At 43.0% G+C, this 18455-nt stretch overlaps 1 protein-coding gene across 4 annotated transcripts in view; it reads right to left on the bottom strand.

The window, feature by feature from the left end:
• Window positions 1-3782: 3782 nt before the first annotated feature.
• The window catches only part of ssr1 (signal sequence receptor, alpha), a 54932-nt gene continuing 40259 nt past the window's right edge, over window positions 3783-18455 (bottom strand). For 2 of the 4 annotated variants that reach the window (XM_085762727.1, XM_085762728.1), the window contains exon 9: window positions 3783-6640. In XM_085762727.1, the coding sequence (XP_085618853.1) occupies window positions 6573-6640 (68 nt within the window). In that variant the 3' untranslated portion in view covers window positions 3783-6572. Of the gene's footprint in view, window positions 6641-6859; window positions 6875-18455 lie in introns of all 4 variants that reach the window. The other 2 variants (XR_015034476.1, XM_085762726.1) reach the window with 2 other exon arrangements.

Here is an 18455-nt window from a genome sequence, read left to right as displayed (position 1 = left end):
TTGTTAGTAGGTCCATAAAACTACACAAAAACCTTGAAATATTCCTCCACACTGCTTGTCCACTGCTATCCTAAAGGGATATAGTCCAGAGTTTACCCGAAACAACGTCATTGAGGCAAGTCTGGTCACATCCGCGCGCATTGTGTGAACGCAAGAGTGCGCCCCAGGCAAATTCAATACAAGACTGTTTAGGCTGTAAAAATGTCCTAAATGACGTCGTTTCGGGTAAACTCTGGACTGTATCCCTTCAGGACACTTGGATAGCAGTGGACAAGCAGTGTAGAGGAATATGAAATGGTTATTGTGTAGTTTTATGGACGTTTTTGTGTCGGGCGCTATTCTCATATAAAGTTTTCGTTGGACTACGTACCCCCCTCCCGGGTCTCCAGATGCACTTTGAGGAGTATTCATCAGCATGAGGGTGAGCCAATAATGACTCAATTTCATTTTTTGGTGAACTATTCCTTTAATAAAAGGAATCCCATTGCCAAAGTAAGAACAACAGTAACAAGCTAAAAAAGCTGCACTTTTACCTTTTCAAAGAGTGAATACTTGGCCACTTGAAAATTGTCCGGATACGATGGAACATTAAAAAAATACAACAACAAAACAGGAAAGATGAGTCGTATTTCATCTGTGTTTTTTGGAAATGTGACTAAGTGTGAGCAGTTGACCAGAGATGGGGGTGTGGGGGTGTGGGGGTGGTCCTATAGCAGAGGACTTCAACAGCGGGGTCTAAGGTACTGCAGTGGGGTTGCAAAATTTTGGGTTGGACAATATTTCTTTCTTTTTTTTTAATTACAATATACACATCAGGCGCTCCCTGCTCAATCTCTCCATCAGCTTGGGGGTCACTGTCCTGAAAAATATTGAACCCCCTGCTCTATAGTCCTACAAGACCAAAGGAGGGGGGAGTAGTAAAAGAGAAACAACTAAACAAAAACAGAAACCAGGTGAGCTCCATGATTCTCCTCAAATGAGACATGTAACGTTTTTATGAAATAAGAGCTGAAATAAAGCAAAAGGTTTCCAGGGAGTGAGTGTTACTGTGAAAACAACAAGAAAAACTATGGAGACAGAGCCCTGACATTAATAGTTGGCATTGAAAACAGAATTTAGCATTGTAATTACGAGTTTTGGTAGTGAAAATAAAATTTGGCATTGTAATAACGATTTTTGGCAGTGAAAATAAAATGTGGCATTATAATAAAAGTTGTATTGACGCTGAAAAAAAAGTATTGGCATTGAATAATGTAGTTTTCAATGTCAGTCTTTAGATTTCTTCTTCATGTCCATCTTTTTTCAGTGTGTGTTTTTTAACACTGTATTTCCCCCCCAGTCCCAGGTAGGATGGGGCCTGGTTCTGGAGGGCTTTGAAGGTGAGGAGAAGGACTTTGAACTGAATGTGATAAGGAATTGTGAGCCAATGGAAGTTCTGGAGGTAATATAAATTCCAAATTAATTTATTAATTGTTCAACATTTGTAAAATCCTAACACCCAGCATGTCTGTGTCTTAGTACTATCCTTTGCACTAGAAAGCAGGCTGTGTTTCGCTGTGAAAGCCATTCTTAGTAGGTACAGTTTGGGACTCAGAAAGCAGACATGTTGAAGCTCCTTCAAAAGCATCTGAGGTGAGTGACACTCCATCCACAGGAGAGCAGGAGTACTGATGGGCAGGCTGGTTGGTGTAGGGGCAGAGGAAAGGAGGCGCTGCAGGTGGAGCTCTAGAGAAATCTGTGGAAAACACAGAGAGGGTGTAAGACCAAGGCCAAAGTACAATAGATAATGACAACACAAAAAGAGAGGAGAGGAGAGGGCTTCCTGTAACGTGATGTGTCCCCCAGCAGTCTAAGCCTATACTGTAGCTGTGTAGCTATAAAATGGTTCAGAGCTACCTGAACCAGCCCTAACTAAAAGGACAGTAAGGAATGATGAGGTCTTTCAGACTGTGTATACACAACTCAAAATACTGTAGTATTGTGCCAGGCCTGTGTGGAGCTGGTGTGGCGCTATAATGCTGCCACACAAATGCACCACATCAAAGAAGAAGACAAAAAGCTTCCCCACTGAATTCAAACTTTAAACATCCTCGTCTCCCCCTGTATGTCTCTACCCTGTTTCTTTTGTTTCTTTGTAAGCGTCTTTGGGTTATTGAAAAGCGTTATATAAATTAAATGAATTATTAATTATTTTATAAATAGATTAAATGATGACAGGGAGTCGTGTCGGTGGAAATGTGATGATCAAAATGCCCTAAATGTGTGTAAATGATGGACTCTACTCACTGGTTACTCTCAATTTACCAGCTCTGGCTGTTTCAAGCTGATCCTGGTGCTGTCATAGGATGAGTTCATGCATCAGCTCACGATGGACCCACATCTGCCAAATAGGGACACACATGATTTTGATATTTCATTTAGACGTAGTTTAGATTGCTTTGTAGTCTGCCTGGACAAACATGATGCTGGTAATAAGTTACACATTTGTGAACACAACTAGCGTTTAATAAATCAAAAACGCGTATTTATTCACTTCTACCATAAATGAGGACATTTCTCACAGACTTAGAGAAGAAAGTATTCAAATGAGGTGCAGTTAAAGAGCTGATAATAACAAAAGACGTAACGTTAGCATCTGCTGTTTATTAGCTACAACCGCTAGCTAGTTTACCTGTAAACAATTAGCATTGCTAGCGTTGATTATCTTCTGGAGCTAAGGTCAACAATTTAAACACTGGTTGGAGAAGTTAGGTCGAAAAAATTAAAAACAACATAACGTGTGACCTACTTCATGAGTGAAGCAGTGATGAAGTCGTCAACCACAACAGAGTTTGACTCACTCACCTCACGAAGTTGACAGCATCTCAGTGCGATTCAGTGCTCTTATTGTGAAAATCCCCAGGGATCCTGGCAGCTGAGGCGTGTTCACCGTCCCTAGCCCCTCCCCTCAACCCCCCCCCTCCACGCCAAAACCCTGACAGTAACTTGGCATTGAAAAAAAGAACATTGAAACCGAAAAAAAAAAATTGAAACTGAAAACCAGTGAGACTGGGGGGGAAATACAGTGTAAAAAAACACACACTGAAAAAAGATGGACATGAAGAAGAAATCTAAAGACTGACATAACTACATTATTCAATGCCAATACTTTTTTTTTCAGCGTCAATACAACTTTTATTACAATGCCACATTTTATTTTCACTGCCAAAAATCGTTATTACAATGCCAAATTTTATTTTCACTGCCAAAACTCGTAATTACAATGCCAAATTCTGTTTTCAATGACAACTATTAATGTCAGGGTTCTGTCTCCATAGCCCCCCCCCCCGCATAGTTCTCTTCCTCTGCTGTCCTCTGATCAGAGTGGCCTAGCAACGGTCTGGCAATCGACTCCTGGAATTCTTTTTCTGTTGTTGTTCTGGTAATTCTACATATTCAACGTTTAATAATGCCTTTTCCAATCTACACCACTGCAAATGTTATTGATTCAAAAAGAACAGGAACACTTTTTTTTTTGGGACTGAGCTCCATGATATGGTGCTATTTTTAGAACAGGCAGTGTGGACAAATCCCGTGGTCCCTGCGGGGTGACCTATGCCTTAAGATCACTAGACATCCATAAATTGTTATTAGGAAATATTCTAACAGTTTTAGTTCTAATGATTTTACTTTCATTAAACAACAGATAGGATGTAAAAGTGTCAGTTAGTTCATGAGGGGTGTCACATGAGTGTATCTTGTATCCAACATTCATGAAACTGAAAATTGAGACTATAAGTCTATAGCAAATCATCAAAGTTTATTTTTTCTGCACATTTAAAACAAAATAAAAGTGTAAGCTTCAATCTATGAATTAATGTCAGCCTCATTTAATTAAAAAAAAAAAAATCAAAATCAGCTCAGTTTTCTGTTGTAAACAAGTGGCATCTGCAAGACTCAACAGGTTCTTTAAGTTTTAGACTGTTTTCTATTCCTACAGTTTTGTTTTTGTACTTTATGCATAAAGTTACGGGTAGAAATTGGGGTCGAAACTCTGTGGTTAGTTACTCAAAAAACCATAAAGCTTTACTGTACATAATTCTGCAGTACAGGCCCTGCAGAGTAAGTCTGTGATGCCCCCTAGTGGTAAAATAACGAGACAACATACAAAATCCCCTGTTTAAGCCCAGTTGATCACTCATAAATTAGCTCTCCATCATCCAGTATTTACACCAGTGCTTCAGCCAGTTTAACAATTTCACAATCAAACAGAAAAAATAAAAACAGAGAGACAATTAAAGCAGAAGTAAGCGATCCGGTGGTTTTGGCTAACTTCTTGTCAGCCGCCCTCAGCCCTACGTCACCACATTCACGCGCATCCCTTGGCTGCACACACAGAGAGGACCGCCCCTTTATGCCGTTCTCTCTCATTGGATAAAGGTTGTAGGATACAAGGAAAGTTTTCTCCTTGGCTTTCAGCAGAGCAGAGTGACTGACAGACCCGTGTTTCAGACCAAACACTCTATGTAAGTGATTGCTGTCGGAAGATATAACTATTTAAGACTTATATTAACACAAATATTCCGCTTACTTCTGCTTTAAATGATCCATTCTGTGAATTAGATTTAAAGGGATAGTTCACCCAAAATTCAAATTTCACTCATTATCTACTCACCCCTCATGTTGACTAAGGGCTGGGAGAATTTTCAGAGTCCTCCGTGCCTTCTCGGAGTTACGGGGGGGGTCCGCACAGCAGTATTTGTCCATATAATGGCTGTGAATGGTGCTCACTTTTCTTCGTCCAAAAAGACACACCAAAAAACATCCAAATACCTCCATGCTGCTCGTCTGTAATGTCCCTCTTGTATTAAAGCCCCGACATGAGAAATTGTTCAGAAAAAAATAAAATATGTCTATATTTTAAGCTTGTTTGTAGTGGAAGCTCCCAGTGTCTCAGTTCACTGCTCTTCCAGATTTGCACTGACCGGCGGAACAATTTCTCATGTTGGGGCTTCAATACAAGAGGGGCATTACAGACGAGCAACATGGAGGTATATGTATGTTTTTTGGTGTGTCTTTTTGAACGAAGAAAAGTGAGCACCATTCACAACCATTATATAGACAAATACTGCTGCGCGGGCCCCCCGTAACTCCAAGAAGGTACGGAGGACTCTGAAAATTCGAATTTTGAATTTTGGGTGAAATATCCCTTTAAAACTTGAAGCAATCTGCTTGAGGAGAGAAGAGTCAATAAATTTACAAAACCAAAAAATAGTCAGGCACAATTCAACAGTTTTAAATTAGTGAATGTGAATTTAAGTTTTAAGACTTTAAGGAGAAAAAGCCAAGTTAAATTAAAAACCCAGAGTTTTCGACAGATAAATGAGAGCACTGACACAATGTTTGTTCACACTTGAAGACAGGGAGTTTAAATTTGGCGCGACTAAAATGGAACTCCTCACTCCACTCTGCCAACTCCTGCCCTTCACCTACTGTATTTCACGTCCACAGATCTGAGGTTTCACAGCTAGATGACAAATATGACAGATGTGACAGAAATGGAGGCCAAATGTGTTTATATTCTAGTAAGATCCTGTGTTTAAACCACATTTAACTTGGTTTGAAAACTAAATCTTTTCATCCATGACTTTACCAAATCCACCATGTACACGTTTGGTCTTTTCAACGTTCTGCTCAAGTATATACTTCCAGAAAGCTTCAAAAGTCAGCAAGAGATCAACATTGCTGCAATTTAACATACACGGCACTGAGCACCAATAATACGTGATTTTGTGACAGTGGGAACACTCAGCATTTGTGCTATGGTGAGAGCAAAAAAGGGCAGAAGAGGAGGGATTGAGGAGCTAGAAGAGATCAGATGCTTTATAAATTCCAACAGGTGCAGACAGAATCCACAAATGCAAAACTACACTGAAAAAACAACTGCAAAACAAAAAACTGCATACATTACACGTCAGGGTAGGGTCACAATTACCTGTTATTTCATAATCACTTATTCCTAAAAATACACTGTCCGATAATCAAATATCTTCAAAAATGTAGATGATGGAATTCCATTACTTCAAAGAACCTGAGCATGAGTCATGATTGGCCGTTCTTGAAAAATGACAGTTGCCGAATAAGTTCAGGAAATCATTAAATTCACCTATTTTTTGAAGCCCTACACCACAGACAGAAGTAACAAAACAAACATTCCAACCAAAAAGGACTCACTCTCTCGATATCAGCAGTTCTTATATGGAGGGCTCAACAGTCACATGCAACCTCAAAAAACCAACAACCTCACAGGAAAATTCATTGTGCCTTAAACTCAAAAGACCTGTTTAAGAAGATTCTTTTCACTTCTGTTGCTCATGTGACAGCTTCACAAAACAAAAATCGTTACACAAAAAGGGCTGTGGTGTGTTCAGTTTTTAAGCTGAAATAGAGAGCCAGTCATTGCACACTTTGGCACTGGTCAAAGTTTCTCAATGGAGAGGGCAGGGTGCACTTGATGTGGCGCTCACAGCCATTCTCTTCCTCTTATGTAGACGGCTGGTTGAGGTTTTGTTGCCATGATGGCACACTCCCAATCACTCATCTGAGCCGGCCGAGCGTTTCTGGCTCCTTTTGCGAGGAGATCTTCTTGGAGATGCTTTGTCTGGATAGGACATGGAAACACAGTGTGAGTCACAGATTTCAACCAGTCAACCTGGACTTTAGTCAGTCTCACTGTTATAGAAAAAGATTAATTCTTAGTGAAGAGTAAATGCACTGCTATTTTTTTTACAACTCAGATTTTTCATTAAGAGTGTAGAGAGCTGTGTTAAGCGCGCGTGCGCGCACGCACACGCACACACACACAACCACACAACCTCACCTCTACGACTCTGCACTGAAGACGCAGGAAAATTGTGACAGCAAGGAAGGACGAGAGAAAAAGAAAGGAGAAGGTGAATGATCCTCATGCACAGTGAAGGTTATAGTTCATTCAGAAACAAGTGAAGTCAGGAATAGAGTGGTGACACTTGCACATAGACATCAGCTGATTCAGTGGGGAAACACTGAAACACCTGCCAGGCAAACAGCAGGCCAACAAAGATTTTTTAGATGTAAAATCAGTGTATTTCAATTTTCAGGTTACTTTAAATATGTAATCCAGTACAATTACAAATTACTAGGGGTGTGACGATACACTCAGCTCACAAGACAAGACACGATATTGGGTTCACAAGGACGAGATTTTAAGAAAAGTACAATGACAAATGTGACTAGAACAACAGACTCAACAGACTTTTTTTACACATGCATTTTGCATTTTGAAATGTTTTATTATAACTCTTTACATGCATGATGTAAGCATGAGCTTTTTTTTTATTTATAAAAAGTTAAAACAAAACAATAATAAAAAATAATAAAATTAAATATTTCCTCTGGTTCTGGCAGGCTAGACGCAGAGCGGTTGATATAGACATACACAGATTACATTACATTACAATACAGATACAGAGTGGCGACACTCCCATAGGACTCCTTTGTAATAAATGGCAGACCAATTTCCAGGTTACGGAGCCCTCAATAGTTCCAAACATTCCTGTGGTAAGCAGGCGCCCCATGTGGCTATAGTCCTGCTGCAGGCAGCCCCCGGTTGAAATCCCACATTGAGCAGCCCTTTTCTTTAAGTATATTTTTTGGCTTTTATGCCTTTATTTGATAGAGATAGACTGGAAAGGGGGAGGCAGAGAGAGGGGGTATGACATGCAGGAAAGGTCTGCCCAACGCGGGACTCGAACCAGGGATGCCTGCGTTGAGGACTGTAGCCTCTACATGGGGCGGCCGCCTTAACCACTGCACCACGCACCGCCCCCTGAGCAGCCCTTTTCTGCATGTTATTTCCCCTTTCTCCACCTCCCAATTTCCTGTCTCTCTCAACTGTACTATCTAATAAAAAGGCGTGAAAAGCCCCAAAATATATTTTTTAAAAAACGTACTCTAAGCATCACAAAATCAAGTAATGTAACAGATTACTTTTAGTTACTTCTGGATTATTTCAATACCAAACATGCAAATTAAGGGTTGGCGGTTCGAATCCCGCTCTGTCCCGATGCTGCCGTAGTGTCCTTGGGCAAGAGACCTTACCCACCTTGCTCCTGATGGGTCGTGGTTAGCACCTTGCATGGCAGCTTCTGCCATCAGTGTGAACGTGTGTGTGAATGGGTGAATGTGATGTACTGTAAAGCGCTTTGGGTATCGTTACAGGTATAGTAAAGCCAAAGTCCTTCTAGACAAGTCATGCCACTCGGCGGCCATCTTGGCGACGCCTCGAAAAGCCCAAAGAGACCAGACCCCTATCTAAATGAATGGGGGCATGGTCAAATCCACGCTTTAAAGTCCCCCTCCCGCGACCCTTTTTGGTCATTTTAAAACCAGCTCATTAGCAATGCACATTAGCAATGCGCCTCTGGAGGGTGGGCGGAGACTGCGCTGCTCTGCACTAGAGCACTGGAAAAGAGAGTAACGACACGCATTGGTTCAATGGAAGCGCCTCTTGGTGGCGGAATATGGGTATTGCAAAAGCGCCAAAGAACTGACAACTCTGCATTGTTAGTGAATGAGCAAGTGTGGTATTTTCAATCATTTAAGGACATTTATAGATCACCCACGTTAATAGCATCATTGAGGACCCTTTACAGATAAACATTAACACATAGGCGAGTAAAAAAAAAAAAAAATTGTTGTCTATATTAACTCTTTGACTGCCAGCCATTCTCACAGCAGCTTCCTCCAGCTTGCCAGGCATTTTCCAGCTTTTTGACTGATTTCCGTAGACCCACCATAATATTATGTACTGTTACTACATACACATTCAACCCATCAAAGGAAAGAAGAGGGTCTCTAGTTTCCAGCAAAAAAACCTGTTTGTTTCTATCTTGTTCCAGTCTTGTGAAATTGACGGTTGAATATAGGTTAGTTTAGCCCAAAATGCCATTTTGGCACCAAAATCTTGAGAAAAAGAGGTTTTTGTGTCGGCTGTCATTTTCAGGTGAACCAGTACAATTGGCTCCTTTATATTTTGCTTTAGTGACGCCTCAACATCTGTACAGTTGTTCTCTTGTAAACAACAACTAAATCAACACTGACAAATGACTTTTGATGACAAAAGACAAAATATTTAGCTACTGACACACACTACTGCAGCCTTTTTTCTTTCTTTTCTTTGAGTTACAACTTTTTCTTTCCTTTTTTTTTAGTGTGTGTGCGTACGTGACGTGTGCGTGTGCATACGTGTGTGCATACGTGTGTGTGTGTGTGTGTGTGTGTGTGTGTGTGTGCGTGCGTGTGTGTCTGTGTGTGTGTGTGTGTGTGTGTGTGTGTGTGTGTGCGCGCGCGGATCAGTTCGACAGGTTTTTGTAGCCGAAACACGGCGCTTTAGATCAGATCCAGCTTCCTCTGGTCAGCAGGCAGCGGTCTCACTCACTCTCTCTGTCTCACACACATCTACACACACACAGCCGACAGCTCTGGCTGACGCCCCCTGAACTCACAGCCACAGACATGTGCGCTCACAACAGAGTACAGACACTCCCACCACGTTTACCTCTCGTCACGTTCGCCGGCGCCGTCCGTTCCTCATCCACACTACTGTAGATCGCGGGGTTTTCAAGCTGCTATCCGAGTGATTTCTCGCAAAATCTGGCGACTTTCCAAACGCTCTTGACGACTAACGACGAGCGATCGACGGGGTTGATGTTACTAACGTTTGTGCTTTGTATCACGGAGCTGCACAGAGCTTCGACGAGCTGCCGAGCCGCCATGAGCCCCGCCGCCGCCCCCTAAGCTCTCACCGGCGGCCAGAGTGTCACGGAGCGGCGCCGCTGCAGTCAGACACCCGCACCGCTCCGTGAGGGGGGGGGGGAATACGCTATATTTTTTACATCTCTCAATCCAAATGTGTTTTTCTGCACTTTATTTTGATGATACAAGTCTGATCTTCACAGAGGAGTAGGGCAAGACATTCAGCATGGCGTTGCCATTAAAAAAACGCTAAGACGAGTTATCTCGTCTTTGGCAGACTACGCTTGGATTCGCTAAGACGAGATAACTCGTCTTTGGCAGTGAAAGAGTTAATGTTGTAATCTACATTTTGTAATAAACAAATTTAAGTATAATCTGATATGACCAAGACACCTAAAAACAAAAACACGGCCGTTTTCATCAATTTACAAGCAAGTGGGCAACGCGCATACATTGGAGTGAATGGGTTTTCTGGGCGCTTTTGCAATACCCATATCCTGCCACTAGGGGCGCAAAACCCTTACCACGGGAGTCAATGGTGGTGTCGTTACTCTCTTTTACAGTGCTCTACTCTGCACCCGCCCAGCCACCTCCTCGCACCCCACCCCCCGCTTGCTGACAGCTGGACATTGTACAATTACAGATTAAGCACGTTTAGCGTAAAACTCCACAGATTCAGCACGTTTAGCGTAAAACTCCACACTGGGATTCGATCCCAGACTGGAGCATAGTCCTTGCTCACGGTGCAAGCTGCTCTACCAGGTGAGCTATACCTGTTATACCTTAACGGCTACACTGACCTGTCAAGCCTTTCACCTCTGAGCCAGATGCAGAGGCGGGAGCTTGTAGCACTAGTGCCCTCCCCTGGAGCTGTGACACGTCAGCTCCAATCTCCCTGAAACGGCCAGTTTGCGTCTGCCATTGGTTCACAGCAATTTGAAGGCAGAAAAACTCAGAGTGCAATTTTGCACTTCCTTTTCTGCTGATATGTCCTCTAACACAAGAAAAATGCCACAGGAACATGTGAAAAGCACGAAAAACACGATTTTCATGGGAGGGGGTCTTTAACGTTATAGGACAGAAAAAACATATATGCATGATCGCCGGTGAAATTAAATACAAACCAAAACCAAAAAGATATAGACTCTACCGCAGAATGACGTTTAAATCGCTATTTTTCAACAGGGAGTACTCAACTGCGCATGTGCGCGGATTTACGACACCGCCGTCACTGTACGGCTGAGTCCGTAATCTAGCAGCACCTGTGCATGTTCAGTACACCGGTCTGCTCTGCTCTACCTCATATCGGCTTGAGTCTGGAGATTTTTGCCCAAAAATAAACACTAGACTTACATGAAATCCGTCTTAATCATCACTTATGGGCTCCTATGGGCTCCAACTACTATTCCCCACTCAGCGACACACCCGCTGAGAACGTAACTCAACATGTCGACCCTGTTGCTCACAGCCCCGCTGTGAAGTCGGCATTAGTCATTGGCAGCTCTATTTTACGGAACGTGAAGGTAGAGACTCCAGCGAGCATAAAGTGCATCCCAGGGGCCAGAGCGGGCGACGTTGAGGCTAATCTGAAGCTGCTGGCATGTAAACGTAAGGTTAAATACAGTAAGATTGTAATCCATGTCGGCGCTAATGACACCCGGCTTCGCCAGTCGGAGTTAACTGAGGTTAATATGGCTTCGGTGTGCAACTTTGCAAAGACAATGTCGGACTCTGTAATTTTCTCTGGCCCGCTGCCCAATTTAGTGAGTGACCATATGTTTAGCCGCATGCGTTTATTCCATCGCTGGATGTCTAGGTGGTGCTTAGATAACGTGGCTTACATAGATAACTGGACCTCCTTCTGGGGAAAGACTGGTCTGATTCGGAGAGATGGCGTCCATCCAACACAGTCTCACCCCTTTGCGTCAAACGGTTGACGCTTGGTCAAGGCCCCTTACGTCAATATACTGACGTGGAGGGGGTACCCTCGAGGTCGTTTCTCGACGAATAGGGCCACTCATAGACTTGAATGCAAATCCCTCATCGTCGGATTTTGACGAAGGGGGGCGGGACCGTTTCTCCCTCACTCCCAGTGCGTCAACAGCCTGACGAACGGTCACTGTCCCTCATCGTCACATGTCTGACTCATTAGGTGCCCGTATCTCGTCAGGTTTTGACGCGCTCGGCTTTCAGTTGATTCCAATGCAGTTCCCTTCGCGGCGATATGTGACGCTCAGAGCAAGTGATCCAGCCGACCCGGCTGCGGCACTGACGGACGCTGTGAGCAGAGAATAACTTTTTTTTTAAAAACTTTTCCTTAAATCTTTATTGAACCTGACGTAGCTTTCGGCAAGGACGTCCTTTCGGTTATTTATTTATTTATTTATTTATTTAGTGATCATGGTGTTTGGTGCAGAATAATCAATCAATAAATAAATAAATAAATTACGTCCTTGTCGGAAGCTGCGTCAGACCAGGAGGGGGGGGGGTTGTGGATTCTACAGGTGAAGACCACTTCCGCGTTCAAAAAGCTGCTCTGTTTAATCAATATTCTGAAGAAAGATCTGATTATTAGCCATAACGCTGTAACCATCCAAGGAAGACTGTGTAACAATATTATGTGCTTCTGCTGAGTCCAAAAGCCCTTTGTAATATCAACTTTATTTTAAGAAAACACGCTTTGTTTCCAATGTCATATCATGGAGAAGCACTACATTACCCATAATCCTCATATTTATCAGCAATGTGTCTGATTGGTTGAGCTTGCTGTTACCAGCAAATGAAAAAATAAAACAAATTGAGCTTATATTATTTTCTTAGTAACTAAAAGGTCTTAACATCTTTTTTGTTTTCAACATTGAATAAAAAAAGGGTGCTATATTGTTAAAATTCAACAATAAAGTGCATAAAAGTTGGCTTGACTTCTTTCTTTTTTTCTTTTTTTTCATAATTTTCACCAGCATCTTTCTGGTCCACATCACATCATATTTATTGTAATTTTTAATTCAATGAGTGACATTTTATTTTTTATCTGAAAAACATTATTATGAATTCAAGGGTCAGAGGTCACTGATTAGTGTTAAATTTAACCTTTTTGACCCTGTTTCCTTGAATAAATCACTAAGACTTTGATGCGGGAAGCTGAGATTTTGATTTGATTTTGTTCAGAGCACTAGGGACAAAGTTTCTGTAGAATTTCAGACCTGTCGGACGTCCAGAAGGGTCACAGCTGACTGTCCAGGCTCGTTTCTCGGCCTTCAAAGCCTAGATTTAGAAGCCTTTTGTCTAATAACGTCTACATCCTTGGGGTTATAAGGCTGAAAGTTTCGTCCGGGGCCTAAGGCCATCCACCATGTGCAATTTCAAACCCGTGCGACCTTCACAAGTGTCAAAGGTCACTGATTTGTGACCTTTTTGACCCCGTTTCCTTGAATGAAACACCAAGACTTTGATGCGGGAAGCTGAGATTTTGATAGGTTGTCCAGAATGTCTAGTAGATTGTGTGTGCAAAAGATTCAGAGCTCTGTGACATTCAGAAGGGTCACAAATAGCCAAAAAGCAATGCTCCTTTCTCTGACCTCATATTAAAGGAGAAATGCAATTCTTTAATAGCTTCCAGGTGCTTTGGCCTATCAGGCTGAATTTTTAGCTAAAGGAGCTGGTGTACGATCAGGAAGTAGGGGAGCTGTGCATAAAGCCAATTGGTAAGTGTCAAAGGTCACAGGGGTCAAACATCAAAGTGAATCCAGCCATTCCTGCTTTTTCTCAACAAAACATACACGCTTTAAAGCTCCAGTTGGTAAGTTGACGAAAGTGAAAGTAAACTCCGCGACTTGGTCGGAAATTTCAAGACAATACTCCGTCAGGTCCCTTTATGAACCTCTGCCAAGCGCCCCACACACACACAGACACACACAAAGTAGCCATAAACGCACCCACAGAGGAAAAAAAAAAAAGATGTACCGTACCCATAGCACGACGTGTAGGAGCGGCGATTGGCTGCTCCTCCTGCTCCCTCTACCTGACTGGTGGAGAATCGTCGGGCGCGGTGGATTTTGGCAAATACGATTACAGGCTGTAGGTGGAGCCAGAGGAGTTGGATTTTGTCCTAAATTACTCATTTAATGTCTGACCATCAGAATATAGTGACAGTTCCAGCAAATATGACTGAATAATTGTTACCAACTGAAGCTTTAAGTTATCATCATGAAATATTAATAGGTTGTATATCAGAGAGTCTTCTATCAGAATATTTTGGTCCCGTAGCTCTAGGGGCCCCAGGGGGCCCCGGGGGGCCACTTGGCTTTCCCATGCTCCCACAGAGTTGGGTCTCGGGGTGATGGATAAGGGCCTCACCATGAGTCCACAGGCCAAGTTTCAAGTGATTTGGTCGGTTTCTATGGAAACGGCGGCCTCAAGGATACAGAGGAATGCGACTGTTTGAAGCCCCGCCTCTCGAAAAGTAATGGCTCGATCAGGACCAAACACACATCTACGCGTTCGCCTTGGGCCCCCGAACCATATATTACGAAATCAGAACTGTACGACTTTTGGAAATGTGTTTTGTCTATTTCGGCTTTTCTGACTAAGAGGGTCTCTCAAGCTTTAAGTCTGACAGACTCTGAGTCAGAAAAGCCGAAATGGACAAAACACATTTCCAAAAGTCGTGCAGTTCTGATTTCGTAATATATGGTTCGGGGGCCCAAGACGAACGCGTAGATGTGTGTTTGGTCCTGATCGAGCCATTACTTTTCGAGAGGCGGGGCTTCAAACAGTCGCATTCCTCTGTATCCTTGAGGCCGCCGTTTCCATAGAAACCGACCAAATCACTTGAAACTTGGCCTGTGGACTCATGGTGAGGCCCTTATCCATCACCCCGAGACCCAACTCTGTGGGAGCATGGGAAAGCCAAGTGGCCCCCCGGGGCCCCCTGGGGCCCCTAGAGCTACGGGACCAAAATATTCTGATAGAGGACTCTCTGATATACAACCTATTAATATTTCATGATGATAACTTAAAGCGTGTATGTTTTGTTGAGAAAAAGCAGGAATGGCTGGATTCACTTTGATGTTTGACCCCTGTGACCTTTGACACTTACCAATTGGCTTTATGCACAGCTCCCCTACTTCCTGATCGTACACCAGCTCCTTTAGCTAAAAATTCAGCCTGATAGGCCAAAGCACCTGGAAGCTATTAAAGAATTGCATTTCTCCTTTAATATGAGGTCAGAGAAAGGAGCATTGCTTTTTGGCTATTTGTGACCCTTCTGAATGTCACAGAGCTCTGAATCTTTTGCACACACAATCTACTAGACATTCTGGACAACCTATCAAAATCTCAGCTTCCCGCATCAAAGTCTTGGTGTTTCATTCAAGGAAACGGGGTCAAAAAGGTCACAAATCAGTGACCTTTGACACTTGTGAAGGTCGCACGGGTTTGAAATTGCACATGGTGGATGGCCTTAGGCCCCGGACGAAACTTTCAGCCTTATAACCCCAAGGATGTAGACGTTATTAGACAAAAGGCTTCTAAATCTAGGCTTTGAAGGCCGAGAAACGAGCCTGGACAGTCAGCTGTGACCCTTCTGGACGTCCGACAGGTCTGAAATTCTACAGAAACTTTGTCCCTAGTGCTCTGAACAAAATCAAATCAAAATCTCAGCTTCCCGCATCAAAGTCTTAGTGATTTATTCAAGGAAACAGGGTCAAAAAGGTTAAATTTAACACTAATCAGTGACCTCTGACCCTTGAATTCATAATAATGTTTTTCAGATAAAAAATAAAATGTCACTCATTGAATTAAAAATTACAATAAATATGATGTGATGTGGACCAGAAAGATGCTGGTGAAAATTATGAAAAAAAAGAAAAAAAGAAAGAAGTCAAGCCAACTTTTATGCACTTTATTGTTGAATTTTAACAATATAGCACCCTTTTTTTATTCAATGTTGAAAACAAAAAAGATGTTAAGACCTTTTAGTTACTAAGAAAATAATATAAGCTCAATTTGTTTTATTTTTTCATTTGCTGGTAACAGCAAGCTCAACCAATCAGACACGTTGCTGATAAATATGAGGATTATGGGTAATGTAGTGCTTCTCCGTGATATGACATTGGAAACAAAGCGTGTTTTCTTAAAAATAAAGTTGATATTACAAAGGGCTTTTGGACTCAGCAGAAGCACATAATATTGTTACACAGTCTTCCTTGGATGGTTACAGCGTTATGGCTAATAATCAGATCTTTCTTCAGAATATTGATTAAACAGAGCAGCTTTTTGAACGCGGAAGTGGTCTTCACCTGTAGAATCCACAACCCCCCCCCCCCTCCTGGTCTGACGCAGCTTCCGACAAGGACGTAATTTATTTATTTATTTATTGATTGATTATTCTGCACCAAACACCATGATCACTAAATAAATAAATAAATAAATAACTAAATAACCGAAAGGACGTCCTTGCCGAAAGCTACGTCAGACACAGCAGCATCAGGTTCAATAAAGATTTAAGGAAAAGTTAAAAAAAAAAAAAAAAAAAAAAAGTTATTCTCTGCTCACAGCGTCCGTCAGTGCCGCAGCCGGGTCGGCTGGATCACTTGCTCTGAGCGTCACATATCGCCGCGAAGGGAACTGCATTGGAATCAACTGAAAGCCGAGCGCGTCAAAACCTGACGAGAAACGGGCACCTAATGAGTCAGGCATGTGACGATGAGGGACAGTGACCGTTCGTCAGGCTGTTGACGCACTGGGAGTGAGGGAGAAACGGTCCCGCCCCCCTTCGTCAAAATCCGACGATGAGGGATTTGCATTCAAGTCTATGAGTGGCCCTATTCGTCGAGAAACGACCTCGAGGGTACCCCCTCCACGTCAGTATATTGACGTAAGGGGCCTTGACCAAGCGTCAACCGTTTGACGCAAAGGGGTGAGACTGTGTTGGTCCATCCTACTCTGGATGGCGCATCCCTCCTATCTAGGAATATAGAGAACTTTATTAGCCATGCTAATCCCTGACAAGCACCCAGAGTTCAGACCAGCAGGCAGAGCCGCAGTTTAACACGCCCCTCTGCTGGGTCCTTCGTGTTGTCACCCACCCAGCCTATAGAAACTATGTCTGCCTAGAGGCTGTCTAAGCCTAAACCCGAATCTAGAGGAGTTGTTTATAGCAACTTAGTTAAAATCAAAACCACTGCTCCAGCAAGCCAACCTAATAGAACTATTAAATGTGGTTTGCTCAATACTCGTTCTCTCCCATCCAAGTCTCTCCTAGTGAATGACTTAATTACAAGTCACCATATTGACATATTAACACTCACTGAGACCTGGTTGCAGCAAGATGAATATGTTAGTTTGAATGAATCTACCCCTCCTAGTTACATTAACTGTCATGTGCCTCGTAACACTGGCCGAGGAGGAGGAGTGGCTGCTATTTATCAGTCAAATCTGATTATCAACCCTACACATAATAGTTCACATAATACATTTGAAAGCCTTACTGTCAGCCTCTCTCACCCAGACTGGAAAGCAGAAAAACCACTCTTACTTGCTGTAGTGTATCGTCCTCCTGCACCTTATTCTGAGTTCCTAGAAGAATTCCCTGACTTTCTGTCAAATTTAGCAATGAGCTCAGACAAAGTCATTATAGTAGGTGACTTTAATATTCATGTGGACGTCGATGATGATTGTCTGGCTACTGCATTCAAGTCACTTTTGGATTCAGTCGGCTTCTCTCAGAGGGTAAACAAACCCTCACACTCACACTTTTAAGCTGTGTCCCAATTCAGGGGCTGCAGCCTTCGGAGGACCCAGCCTACGCGGTCTCCGGAGGCAACGGCTTCGGAGGCTCCTCCGGAGGCTGCATCAACGGTCGGTAAATGGGACGGTCTAGCCTTCAGAGCATTTCCTGATCCGAATGTAAACAACGGCCGAACATAAACAACGGCCGGACGTTAAACATTTAACAGTGCCGCTTGTAACGGCTCTACCGCTCTTCCGCTCCTCCTCCTTTTTTTTTTTTTTTTTTTTTCAAGAAGTAGAATCAATACAAGGGCAGTTATCATTAATATACTAATAAACAAACCATTGAACAGCAGCCGGGGGGGGGGGGGGCTTCAGGCTATTAAGTGAATAGAGAATAAAGAGCACAATAATGTGTTTTCATAGCTTTCTTATTAAAAGTTGTCACACACACCTCCGCTCCTCACCTGTGCAGCCAGAGCAGAGCAGAGCTCAGCTCAGCGGGCAGCCACACCTCCGAGCCGGCCGCAGAGCCGGGTTACCGTGGCTACAGCACAGAGCTGCTACCGTTCGATAGCTAGCGGCTAGGTTGCTAATAACAACAACGGTGCAGCAAAGCATCTTGGGATACGGGAGGCCGCGAAGGATAGTAGCGATGCATCCTCCGAATGCAGGGGAAAGGAGGACGCATTTGGAGGCTGCATTTGGAGCACCCTTCGAATTTGGACGAATTGGGACAGCCTTCGCGCAGCGCTGTGACGTAATCGGCCTTCAAATGCACCCTCCGAAGGATGCAGCCCCTGAATTGGGACACAGAGATAATCATATCCTTGACTTAGTACTTACTTATGGAATAGAAGCTGACCATGTCACAGTTCTTCCTCAGAACCCCGTCTTGTCTGACCATTCTTTAATAACATTTGAATTTACTTTAACAAATTATATCCTAC

Source organism: Trachurus japonicus, chromosome 20 (genome assembly GCF_045865225.1).
Source record: "Trachurus japonicus isolate A0001 chromosome 20, Traja_1.0".
Taxonomy (NCBI): domain Eukaryota; kingdom Metazoa; phylum Chordata; class Actinopteri; order Carangiformes; family Carangidae; genus Trachurus; species Trachurus japonicus.
The sequence above is the reverse complement of the archived record's forward strand: the minus strand, read 5'-3'. Positions and strand labels throughout refer to the sequence as shown.